The 14,010-nt window shown below is 46.0% G+C and overlaps 1 protein-coding gene across 1 annotated transcript in view; it reads left to right on the top strand.

Moving 5' to 3' along the window:
• Window positions 1–14,010, top strand: part of tmem178b (transmembrane protein 178B) — a 255,632-nt gene that overhangs the window by 219,743 nt on the left and 21,879 nt on the right. Inside the window, exon 3 of the mRNA XM_033037753.1 lies at window positions 11,894–12,031. Within this exon, the coding sequence (XP_032893644.1) occupies window positions 11,894–12,031 (138 nt within the window). The remainder of the gene's footprint in view (window positions 1–11,893; window positions 12,032–14,010) is intronic.

Genomic DNA, 14,010 nt, shown 5'->3' with positions numbered 1-14,010 from the left:
CCAACCAAATGCTAAATATTAGCTTTGTTCACTGGATATGTTGATGTATTGTCCCTGGCCTCTAGGAGAGTTGCCACAAGAAGATGATTCTGAAACCAGTTACACCAATATGTGGCATCACAGGCACCTGTCCCCAAACTTAAAGGCATGCCTGCCTGCCTGGTTAAATATAATATCTAGATGACACCTCAATTGCCATGGCATGGAAGGCTAAAGATGAAGCGCTGGTAAATGGGATTAGTAAAGGTGGGCACTCGATGGCTAGCATAGTGGCTAGTGGGCTGATGCTGTATCTACCTGTGACTGAATGACAAGGTAAAAGTACTGATCTGCGACTGTTAGGTAAGGGAATAGTTGCAGTAGTCGGCTTAATAAAACTCTAAGTAGGAATACAAAGAAACTCATAAATTCCATGAAGAAAATGGCTCAAACATGTTAACAGATCACATCCCTGAAATGTAAAAAGGGTTAAAACAGGCAAAGACAATATGGCAAACCATTCATTATTAAACTATCAAACGAATGCTTGAAGGATTAAAATGGCTCACTGAAAGTGGAATTGGGTGAGTGAAGGACACATGTACTACGTGGCAAATATGTTAATGATGCGGTGCTTCTTCAAGGCGAGAGATGGATAATTTGTTTGATCTGAAAAGGAAGAGGTTGTAATGGCAGTAAGGCTGCCAAACAGCTGCGGAGCTTAGTAAAGGAATGAATCTCAATGGGTGATTAAGATGCATCTGAGGATTCTTGAGGGGAAAAAAAGGGAGGAAATTGCAGGAATTTGGGCAGAAATCTTCCGTATTGGGAATAAACATCATTAGGGATGCCAAAGAGGTGCCTTCAAATGAGAGAAAAGCAAAAATGTCTCTAATTTGAAAGCAAAGAGAACAAAGATTGTACAAATATGCAACAAGGAAGGAGAAAACCATTGGGGTGTTTTGGTAGTAGAGGGCAAAGGGTGGGCTTGGATATTCATGATGAGTGAATAAGGGGTGAATATTTATCTTGCGGCATGGACCCAGAAAGAAGTAAAACTGGAAGAGAGAGTAGGGTTTGGGTGATGATAGATCCAACAAAGTGGTTGTCGATGGCTTTATTTGTGCACAAGCTAGAGGTGAATAGGCAAGAAGGTTCTCAAGACCAACGGGGTGAAGAGTTTATGTAGAGGAAAATATTATGTGAGGACTGGAGCCAGTGAACTGGAGAAGAGTGTAGGAAAGAACTGCAGATGCTGGTTTAAATCGAAGTTAGACACAAATGGCTGGAGTAACTCAGCGGGACAGGCGGCATCTCTGGGGAGACGGAAGATCATCGTTTCGCTGAACACCTTCGCTCAGTTCACCTGGACCTACCTGATCTCCCAGTTGCTAATCCCTGTAATTCCCATTCCCACACTGACTTTTCTGTCCTAGGTCTCCTCCATTGTCAGAGTGAGGTTAAACACAAAATGGAGGAACAGCATCTCATATTTTGCTTCCCTGTCTGGTCTGAAGAAGGGTCTCGACCCATTCCTTCTCTCCCATTCACCCATTCCTTCTCTCCAGAGATGCTGCCTGTCCCGCTGAGTCACTCCAGCTTTTTGTGTCTATCAGGAGAAGAGTGAAGAGTTGGGATGGAGGATATCAGTGAGAAGGCGCTCTCTCCAGAGAGTGAGGGACAGGAATAGTGGAAGCTTGGGTTGAGACTTGGACGAGGCAAGCGGAATGGTACACGAGGAAATGCTGGAATAGGGAGATGGGTCCAACTGGTCAGACTGGGGTTCACTGACAAAAGGCCAGCTGCTTGAAGATATGACCAGGCTTCAGAGAGTGGTGAGGTGCCACCAACATTGAGCCAGGTTTCAGTCTAAACGACAATTAAATCTATTCATCCGCAGCAAGATCATAGCTTATTAAAGCCTGATCCATTGATATGTGAGCAATTTGAAGGGCGTAGGTAGGTGGATGGATGGATAGGAAGGTATGTATTGACTCAAAGATATGGTGAAAATGCATCACATTACAGTAAGGGCTGACAGCAGTGAATGATGTGTACGTCTCTCCAGTACTTTATAATGAGCGTATGCTGGAATTGTTACTGCTCCATTTGCTGCAGTGCCTCTGGGTTTCAGATGCCAATTGGTTGTTTGAATTCCTATCAGTGGAGTCTTTATCCACAGCACTGACTTCCTTTCACGTTCAGACTGAGTCGTGGGTCTAAATTTATTTCTTCCCCGAGGGGGACAAAATGCAAGGCAAACAATTTCCATTTGTGTCCAATTTGTGCATCTCTTTGACAGCTGCTCAGCCACTTTGTCTAATAAGGTTTATTCCCAATCACACTCGTCACCTCATTCTGTGACTGAAACGATTCTCCTCACCCTAGGATCTGCTGGCCATACTGTACGTGTCTTCACAGTTCACGATCGCCCTTGTGCTCACTCACACCCCCGGTCCAGCAACACTTGCTCCACCCAAATGCCCCTGTCCCACTTAGGAAACCTGAAAGGAAACCTCTTGGTAAGACCTTCCACTACCTGCAACCTCCGGCAACCACCTTCAACTAGCATCGCAACCGGCTTAGACTAAAAAATTACCGATTTTTAAAACGGCAACCTATTTTTAGTCGCAGCCGGTTTTGAATTTTTTAAAATAATCGCCGGAACATAGAAGAAGCGGAAACCACTTTCGACCATTAGGGAGACTGACAAAAACCTCCGGGAACCGCACGGAAACCTTGGGTGGGGCGCAAAGTCTCCAGAGGTTTCCGTTCAGGTTTCCGAAGTGGGACAGGGGCAGTATTCTCTTTACGATGTATCTTCAGTCCTATTTCTTTGCATCGGTATTTATGTTTGGATATCTCCTAGTTCCATTTAGAGGTTCTCAATTCTTTTGAGGAACTTCCCCAAAACTAAGGCAATGATTGCGATGGGTCAAACGTTGGATTACACAAGCTCAACTTTGTCATTTGTCGCACAATCCAACCCCGTGGGGAAGAAAAGGTTTGAGGCGTTTGGTGACCATGGGACTCCCAAAGTCGATGATTCTCGGCTCCTCCCTCAGCTCAATAGAGGCTTAGAGTCATACAGTGTGGAAACAGACCCTTCAGCCCAACTTCTCCACACCAACCAACATGCCCCATCTAAACTGGCCCCACCTGGCCCATATCCCTCTAAAGCTATCCTATCCATGTACCTGTCCAAATGTTTCTTACATGTCGCAGTAGTATCTGCCTCAACCTCCTCCTCTGGCAGCTTGTTCGTTACACACACCACTCTTTACGTAAAAATGTTACCCCTCCGGTTCCTATTTAAATCTTCACTCCCCCCCCCCCCTCCACCTTCACCTGAAAATTGATGTCCTCTAGTTCTTGATTCCCCTACTCTGGGCACAAGACACTGTGCGTTTACCTGACATACCACCAGTGTTGACCAGATTCACGGTGCTGCCAGCACAGGAGATTGTGAGAAGTCCTCCTCACCAGCGCTAGAGGACTGGTGCGTAACCTGGGAGAACTGTTCTAGTCAAGCAATAGCCTGGCACAATCGTACAATGTGCGAGACGCTCCATCATAATCATTAGGTAAATTCAGTCACAGCAGTGGTGGCGGCAGAGTGGGAGAGAGTAGTCCTTGGAATTTAAAGTGTTGATTTGAACCCCAATTAAGTCTTGTGATTTCGAATCAAACAGGGAAGCAAGCCCCAACTAATTCCCACCTACAACATCCGTCTGCTGAAGACTCAGATATTCTTTAGACTTTACTTCAGGGATACAGCGCGGAAACAGATCCTTCAGCCCACCCGATCCGCGCCGACCAGCGATCGGCCTGTACACTAACCTACACACACTGGGGATAATTTTACAACTTACCAAAGCCAATTACCCTACAAACTCACATGTCTTTGGAGAGTGGGAGGAAATCGGAACACCCGGAGAAAACCAGTGAGGAGAACATGCAAACCCCGTACAGACAGGATCAGGATCAAACCTGGGTCTCCGGCGCTGTAAAGCCGCAACTCTACCGCTGCGCCAACGTTCCGCCCCGTTGTCTATCGCTTGGGAGTCGCAAGGGCAGGGTATGTAGTCTGGATAGGAGACTTCGATACCAATCACCAAGGTTGGTTTGATCACACCAGCACCGACCAAACTGGCCGTGTCCTGAAGAACACAACTGCCAGACTGGGTCTGCAGCAGGGAATGAAGGAGCCAACATGGGAGAATTAACCTACTTGGTCTCATCCTCACCAGTCTACCCACTGTGAATGAATGAATGTCCACGGCAATATTCACAATCACACTACTCTCTTTTCATTGCTGGGTCTAAGTCCTGGAACTCCTCACTGGAAGCAGTGTGAAGCTGCATTCATCAAAAGGACTGGCATCTTTCAAAAAAGCTCTCACATCACCTTCACAAGCATAATTAGCGGTGAACCATAAATCCTTTCTTGCTAGTGACCCCCGCATCGTGAATTATGAATTAAAATCTTCAGTTTATCCAGTCTGAAAATTTAATGAACATCAGTTGCAGGGTGTCATATCCACATAACTTCCATGTGCAGTCATCAGTACTGAATATTTATCATACAGAATGATCTCTTGGATGTGGGAACGTGGTTATACGCAAATAACTATATATGCATTAACTGCAACTTTGGGGTGAACTTTGCCTGACCTTGCAAGATCTCTCCTTTAGGATTGGTGAAGAGTGCCCAAGGATAATGAGCCAGGTTTTCCCACGCTATTTTGACACATCCATCCCCGCCCTCCTTCTGAATTTCAGGAGGAATTTCCAAAAATAACAGATTTTCGTTTTGTTTGTAAACTGGCAGTTTGAAATGCAACATAAGAAATGTCCTTCGAGCTATAGCATTGCTCATCTGCAAATGTAAATGCTAAATCCCCGAAATAAGGACAAAATTGCTGGGAAAACTCGGCAAGTCAGTCAGCATCCATAGTTATAGAAACATTTTGCACGCAAGGTTGTTTAGAAAAAACATGTTCGATTTCAGTACGAGAAAAGGTAGAGGAGGGATGGATAGGACTTAGGGAACATCCCTGAAGAATGAGACCAAATTGGTTAGAAACTTCCAAATTAACCCATTTGGACTCATCCTATGAGAGATATTCCACATGTCCTATCAATTCATCCCCACCTAAAATTAACAAATGTTCTTTCTTTTCCTAACTCTGAGAAAGTTCTGACAGGGACACGTTTATTCCTACTCTTTGTTTCCTGTCTGCTAACCAATTCTCCATCCATGTCAATACCCTACCCCCAATACCTTATGCTCTAATTTTGCTCACTAACCTCCTGTGCGGGACCTTATCAAAGGCTTTCTGAAAGTCCAGATACACTATATCCATTGGCTCTCCTTCATTTTACTCGTCACATCCTCAAAAAATTCCAGAAGATTAGTCAAGCAGAATTTCCCCAACATAAATCCATGCTGATTTGGTCCAATCCTTTTACTGATATCCAAATGCACCGTTATTACGTCTTTAATAATTGACTCCAGCATCTTCCCCACCATTGATGTCAGGCTAACTGGTCTATAATTCCCCATTTTCTGTCTCACTCCTTTCTTGAAAAGTGGATAACATTAGCTACCTTTCAATCCCCAGGAACTGATGCTGAATCTATAGAACATTGGAAAATAATCACCAATGCGTTCACGATTTCTAGAGCCACCTCCTTGACCTAACCGACTGTCAGATGTGGCCTGAAGGCCTGAGTGACCATGTTTTGGATGAGCAAGCATTCTGCGGCTGTCTTTAATTGCAGTTTCCACAACTCATTGTCTGCCCAACTCCTTATCTGAAGACTTGCCTTGGGTCGATCTGACTCTGCCCTGTCTCGTGTGAGATGGAACTTGAACACGGCCAGGCTCAGAATAAATGACACTGCAAAAATGACGTCCTTGAGAACATTCACCTTCCCCAGTGATTTACAACATCAAAAATTTAATTCCACGGTGTACCTGACACCAGCCGCTCCCCCAGATTCAATCTCCTGCCTCCCATGCCAACTCCTTTATGCCGCTTGTCAGCTGAATATTGCATGTCGAGCAGAGGAATAATCAGATAATAAAGAAATCAAACTGCGCTTGATCAATGGGACAATAGGTGTGATGTCAGTCTGCGGCCTGAGGGCATGCAATAAGTCCGTACAAATGTCCTGAACTTTCTCTCTGGGTAAGCACTTTTTTAGCCTGGCACGTGACTGATAATCAGTAGAGCCTTGGAGATGAAGGTGTCTGAGTGAAAACAGTCAATTGCCATTTAAAGAGAATAAAATGGGCATAGAAGATTAGGACTGGAGCAGACCATTAGAGCCATCTCCACTATTCATCTGGGACAGATGAAGGAAGGTGTCTGAGTGAGATAGTCAATGGCCCTTTCGAAGATCAATACCTCATATTACACCCAGGTAGTCCTCATATCAATGGTATGAATGTAGCATTTCCCCGTTTCAGGTAACCAGTATTTCCTTTGTTCTTTTCTCTCTTCTTCTGATGCTCCCAGTTTCGCTGACATCGCCCATCTTTCATCTTCCTCCCAACCACAGTTACACAGATTTTTTCTCATTCCCCCCATTCCCATCTTCCAGAATCTGAAGCCCTTTGTTGTATCCACACTGCCTACATTGATTGAAGGCGGGAGGTTGGGGATAAAGGGATATCCACTCTAGGATATCCTCCTAGCTCCTCACGCTCATCAAAAGCCTGTCTAATAAAAGAAAAACATGTACAATGAAACCATGCTAGCATCCTAAATATTATATTCCCTGCTGTTATTAGACTTCTGTACGGATCTCTCTCAAGCTAAGGATGTATTGCTCATCCTCCAATCTACCTTGTTGCTGCCCTTGCACTTTTTAATCTGAACTTTCTCTGTAGCTGTAACACCATATTTTGCACTTCCTGCACCACTTGTATGGCATGCTTGTACATATGGGTATGATCTGCCTGCAGGCACCATATCTTGGTACAAGTGACAATAATAAGCCAACACCAATACCAATCTATATTGTAATATGGGAGACGGTCATGATCCACGAGCATTCAGGGTACATCACACACCCTTTAAAAGACGCTTTGCATCGTAGATGGGAGAGGTGTTTGTTACTGTCCGTTAAGTCCTCCAAATCTGTGAGCTGTGTGGGACGCCTGATGGGAGCTGCTGAATGATAGGGGGCGGTAGAGTGGTGAAAGGGAAGGGGGGGAGCACTCTCAGCATCAAGAGTGTTTTATTGTCATATGTCCCAGATAGAACAATTAAATTCTTACTTGCAGCAGCAGAACAGAATATGTAAATATAGTACGCTGTAAACCATATAATAAACGAGAGAAGGGAAAAAAAGTTCAGTGTGTGTGTATATACACACGCAGGTGTGGAGGATGCTGTCCACACCTGCAGTGTTCAGTAAAGGCTGGGGGCATCATGCATCCAGTGAAGAATGCCTGAATCGCATTGACAGGCAGGAAATGAAGCAGTCCATGCCGCAAGAAATGGAACAACATTCATCTCTGGGCTGACCTAGGAAATAAGACCTATCGTCACCTGTGAGACAGAGCCTAACCACTCCCATTTGCCTTTCCTGGCATTTACACTATTGACAGCAATTGCCATAGAAGGCTGAGGAGGTCGTCAATGGACCTACAGTAGCTGCTGCACTATTTAACAAGATCTTGGCAGACCCGATCCCTCTGCACCGCTTTCCCTCACTAAGTGGCGACACGGTGGCACAGCAATGGAGCTGCTGCTTTACAGTGCCAGAGACCCGGGTTCAATCTATGGGTATTGCTGTGGATACTGTCTGTATGGAGTTTGTACATTCTCATCGAGACCGCGTGGGATTTCTCCGGGTGCTCAAGTTTCCTCCCGCACTCCAAAGACGTACAGGTTTGTAGGTTAATTGGCTTCGGTAAAAATTGTAAATTGTCCCCAGTGTGTGTGGGATAGTATTAGTGTATGGAGATTGCTGGTCGGCACAGAGTCGATGGGCAGAAGGGTCCGTTTCTGTGCCGCATCTCTAAAGTAAACTGAACCCGATTTCCCCTGACTCACTTACAGTCTAAACAGTATTGATTTTGTCTTGACTGTGTTCAACGACTGATCCATCACACCACCCCTGGGCAAAGAATTTCCAAAGATTCACCAACTTCTGTGTGAAGAATTGTTTTCTCATCAGTTGAAGCTGGACTCCTTCCAAGTTCCACACAATTGGCCCAGTACATCTATAACCCCTTGTCTATGTGGTGCTTCCTTCAGTCTAAGCAAACTGTGTGGGTTATTGTCCCTGGGTAGTTGGCATCTGACGTACTTCCACCACAAATCAGCATGAGCAGATCTCCAGTCAAAACCCCACTGCAGACGCATTTACTCCGTGTCTGAGCGTGTGACAGGCAACGTCAGAACGAGCGATGGGTGTCTTCTTCCTCCTGGCCCTGTTCATAAGTTCATAAGTTCTAGGAGCAGAATTGGGCCATTCGGCCCATCAAGTCTACTCCGCCATGGCTGATCTATATTTCCCTCTCAATCCTATCCTCCTGCCCCTCCCCGCCCCCACCACACCCTGCCCCTTTACACGCAGCAACGGAAAGACCCTGGAGTGTTGTCCTCCCCCACAGAGCCTTGCGTTGGCTGCACCGAGCTTCAGTGCATCCCTCAGCTCGTACTCCTGCAGTCTGGAGCAGGCCAGTCGACAACATTCCCTGACGGACATCTCGCTCCGCTGGGAGGTCAACAAATTTCGGTCAGACCAAAGAGCGTCTTTCACCGAGTTGATGACCTTCCAACAGCATCTGACGTCCATCCCCGAATGTGTCCCTGGGAACAGTGCGTAAATCAGAGAGTCATCTGTCACGGAGCATCTGACAAGGACCTTTCCTTTCAAAGCATGGTCAAGGGCCAGCCACAGTGTGAGACTGGAGGCAGGCTGGCCGCAAGCCATTGATTTCCTTTCCCATTTGCACCATATGGATGTTACAACCCAGCTCATACCCAGTTTTATTGAGAACAGGATTTTATCGTTTGCAGTTAATTTTGTGTTAAGACGAATTGAAATGCTCAAACTGTCTCAGAAGGATTTGAACTCAACAACCAGACCAATAACATAAACGTTACCTAATGCTCATAGCTTCCAGCTGGTTTCCCGTAGATATGTCTTTATTGCAAATCTATCTGCCTGGCTTCACTTAGTTTCATAAATGTAATAATACTGTCAGCAAGATACTTCATTTAATTTCTCATTTTATATTCAGCATTTAATTAATGTCAAGGCCCTAATTAAGCAGTGCTGGATTATACTCAGGGGAGAAGTGTACCGTTCCATTCATTCCTTGAACACTTTTATGGTTTTACGTGAGAAATGATGAGGCAGCGAGCGGTACACAAACAACATGAACCCGAGAGGCTTTAGGGAGGACAGATTTGAGCTCAGCTGCAGTGCTGACTGAGATTGGAAGGTTGTTGACAGATGAAGCAAGCAAACAAATGACAGCTTGCATTTGCATGGCGCCTTTTGCATAGCAAGTTGTGCCAATGATAAGCAGCGAGGGGCAGCCAGACTGACACTGACATTAAGGGATGGTGGAAGACATAGAAACATAGAAAATAGGTGCAGGAGTAGGCCATTCGGCCCTTCGAGCATGCACCGCCATTCAATATGATCATGGCTGATCATCCAACTCAGTATCCTGTACCTGCCTTCTCTCCATACCCCCTGATACCTTTAGCCACAAGGGCCACATCTAACTCCCTCTTAAATATAGCCAATGAACTGGCCTCAACTATCTCTGTGGCAGAGAATTCCACAGATTCACCACTCTCTGTGTGAAAAATGTTTTCCTCATCTCGGTCCTAAAAGATTTCCCCCTTATCCTTAAACTGTGACCCCTTGTTCTGGACTTCCCCAACATCGGGAACAATCTTCCTGCATCTAGCCTGTCCAACCCCTTAAGAATTTTGTAAGTTACTATAAGATCCCCCCTCAATCTTCTAAATTCTAGCGAGTACAAGCCGAGTCTATCCAGTCTTTCTTCATATGAAAGTCCTGACATCCCAGGAATCAGTCTGGTGAACCTTCTCTGTACTCCCTCTATGGCTAGAATGTCTTTCCTCAGATTAGGCATCTCGCATCTGAAGAGGAAATAACTCGACCTGAAACAACGTCTGCCTGTTTCCCACCCCAGATGCTTCTTGACCTGCTGACTTTCTCCAGGAGTTTGTTTCAGGATTCCAGCATCTGCAGGTCCCTTGTGTCTAGCTAAGAGATGATAGCCAACTGGAACACTGTGTGGCATAGCATCAATTCTGTAAACTGTCCCCAGTACATGGGTGGGTGGTGGAATATGATGGGAATATGGGGTGAACAATATTGGGAAAATGGGTGCATACTTGTCAGCATGGATTTAGTGGGCCTAATGGCCTGTTTCCTTGCTATATGTTTGCAAGGACAGAAACGGGCCCTGTTTAATGCCACACCATGACACAACGTACAGAGTTTCTGCATAAGATCATCATAAGTCATAAGTGATAGGAATAGAATTAGGCCATTCGGCCCATCGAGTCTACTACTCCATTCAATCATGGCTGATCTATCTCAACACTCCTAGCCCCATTCTCCTGCCTTCTCCCCATAACCTCTAACACCCGTACTAATCAAGTCGCATAGCAAGTCGTCCGTGGGTATTGGAATATAATGTTCACACCTCAGGTACTTCTGAGAGTATGATCCCACTCTGAAGAATGTTGCAGGAACTAGTGTCAGCTTGGCCGAGTCAGTAACACTCCTGTCTTCGTGTCGGACTGTCGGATGACCCTGACCTCCCTCCACATGCCTGGCAGTTCGGGATGGTGAGCCCCCCTCTGTCCCGGTGAAGGTTCTGGATGCCGGATGCCAGATCCTCAGCCTGCAAAAGCTGGAATTATATATTCAGCTGGGAGCAGGCATGGAATACACGTCCCAGCCCCTCCTGAGCCATGGGAGAGGTTGCACTGGCTGACATCTTAGTACCGAGGGAGATCCTCCACTTTTGGGGATTGCCTCAGCTTCTAGAATGTCAGCTTCTGACACGAGAAACTCAGACCCAGAAATTACTTTTCATGACCCCCATGGCCCACTCAGAAATCTATTTAATCTTAAACCTGAGCATCCTGTGAAACCTGAACATCCTGGGAGGATGATGTGTTGGACATTTCCGTCACCTCCAATGTGATCCCACCACCAGTTACATCTTTCCGTCCCCGCCCCTTTCTGCCTTCCCCAGAGACCGCTCCCTCTGCAACTCCTTGGTTTACTCATCCTTTCCCACCCAAACCACCCCCTGCCGACTTACTTTCCATTTCGCTGAGCGCTTGCACTCCAGCGCTTGCCTAGGCCCACTGCATTCCCCTGTCACTAACAATTTTAACCCCCCTTCCCATTCCCATGCTGACCTTTCTGTCCCGCACCTCCCCCATTATCAGAGTGACAATAAACCTAACTACAAAAAGAGGGAAAACATGCAAAACTCATTGTGGATTTGACGCTAAGTTCTACAATTTCAAGTGACTTGATTTGCGCCTGTATCAGTTGTTCAACTGTGATATTGGAAGGTAAGGCCGGGAATGTTTCAGCCTTCTGCGCAACTTCTTTATTCTTTTAGGACCTTACAATATTAAACTTGCAGGAGTATAGGCTATGGCCTAAATGCTGGTAAATGGGGCTGCATAGATAAGTACAGAGGTCAGCATGGACATGGTGGGCCGAAGGGTCTGTTTCTGCACTGTGAGACTCTATGACTCTCTACGACAAACAGAATAATTATCCAAGCAGATCTTTTAGGACAACAGACGGCAGCACTGGGAGCAAGGACAGTTCCCCATGAAGCTTACTGAGCCTTGCCTTCTCTCTCCCCCTCCCTCCACAGATCTCCGCCGGATGACAGCCGGATTCATGGGAATGGCCGTTGCCATCATCCTCTTTGGCTGGATAATCGGGATCCTTGGCTGCTGTTGGGATCGGGGCCTGATGCAGTACGTGGCTGGCTTACTGTTCCTGATGGGAGGTAAGGTGGTCCTTCCAGTCGTACGTGTCTCCTCATGTCTCCGGGACCTGTGGATTCCAAAGCAAACTTACTGCGGGGGTGCTGGATATATGAAATTCTGCAAACACTCAGCAAGTCAGGCAGCATCTGTGGAAGGACAAACTGAATTAATGTTTCACATTGGTAGCTTTTCATCAAACGGGGTTGAGACTGCAAGGAATGGGCAATAAATGCTTGTCATCGATCCTGAAAGTAAATGTAAAATAAAAGTATAATGCAGACCTGAAGGCGAAGGTTTCAAACTGAAAGATGCAACAGACATAGAATAGACTACAAAGGAACTAGAGAAGAATTCTCAGTCAAAGGCCGATGGGGTGAAGTTATCTGGGAACCACAGAGACACAGGCCTTGTCATGGATATCATTAGACTTGAATGGACACATACATCACCGCTAAAGCATGGTTTGACATCAGTAAAGCAGTAAAGCTTGAAAGGACACATACATCACCTCTTTGAAATCTAAAACAGAAACTGAGCAGGTCAAGCAGCACCTGTGTAGAGAGAAACAATCAGCAGTTCAGAAGGGTTTCTCTTTCCACAGGTGCTGTCCGACCTGCTGAGTTTTTCCAGCATCTTTTGTTTCCATCCCTGAGTGCTGCTGTCCAGCATGAGCTGGGCTTGTCTATGCTGCAATGAGTCCTTAAAGTCTGAATGAGGAAGATTGATTTGGCCACAACAGGTCTGCTAGAAGAGTTTTGGAGCACCGTGGTATTAGGACTGAACTAGTAAACTCAAATTATGGGATGATATCTCTCTACAGCGAGGCAAAAGCCCAAATTCAGCAAAATCGAGTAATTTGAAGGACATTTGAATGGATAGATACCATGGCTAAAAAACATGGCAGATTACTGTAAAAAAGCAAAATAATTTAATGTCTGTTAGTGAAGGATACCTGGACTTCTGTTCAACGTTGAATGACATTGAATGAACACGTATGCTCCTCAGAAGACACAGGAGGCCATTCAGCCCATTGAGTCTCTGGCAGCTCACACAGCAATACCATCCCATCCTCCCTAATTTCCCTGTAACCTGTTCCACTCACATTCCCATCAACTCTCCCCAGATTTTGCTACTCACCTACACACAAGGGGCTATATACAGTAATCAATTAAACTACCTACCCACACAGCTCTGGGACATGGGAGGAAACTGGAGCACCCAGAGGAAACCCATGTACTCACTGAGAGAACGTGCAAACTCCAGGCAGAAAGGACTGAAGGTCGGAAACATACTTAGGTTGCTGGAGTTGTGAGACAGCAGCTCTACGAGCAACAACAACAACATAGTGACCAGCAACATTTGCTCTATGTTTAGTTTAGTTTAGAGATGCAGCGCGGAAACAGGCCCTTTCGCCCACCGAGTCCGCACTGACCAGTGATCCCCGCACACCAACACTATCCTACACCCACTAGGGACAATTTACAATTATACCAAGCCAATGAACCTACAAACCTGTACGTCTTTGGAGTGTGGGAGAAAACCGGAGATCCCGGAGAAAACCCACGCTGGTCACGGGGAGAACATACAAACTCCATACAGACAAACACCTGTAGTCAGGATCGAACCGGGGTCTCAGGCGCTGTAAAGTATCAACTCTACCGCTGCGCCTATCCTGACGCTCAACCCTGATGACCATGTTACAGGAAGAAATGCTAAAGTAAACATTTGATTTTAAAATCAGGGCAAATGCAGCCAGTGTGGGTTTGCAGTGCCCTAGGCCACATCGTTGAGGTTGTACGCAGGGTGTGGACATCACCGTGTTTCTGGATGCAGAGGGATGCATGGACAGGGTCAGTGGGTGAGTGTTCTGACCTACGGCACAGGTTTGTTGAGGCCAATTAGCTTCTCCTGCTCTCTGCACTTGTTGTGCTCTGCAGGCTGATTGAAAGCCTGCAGATGTGTTTGTCAGAGACAGCTAATGACCTGCAAAGGGCAACTG

Source organism: Amblyraja radiata, chromosome 19, assembly GCF_010909765.2.
Source record: "Amblyraja radiata isolate CabotCenter1 chromosome 19, sAmbRad1.1.pri, whole genome shotgun sequence".
Taxonomy (NCBI): Eukaryota; Metazoa; Chordata; class Chondrichthyes; order Rajiformes; family Rajidae; genus Amblyraja; species Amblyraja radiata.
Note: the sequence above shows the minus strand (reverse complement) of the source record. Positions and strands in the feature narration are given on the sequence as shown.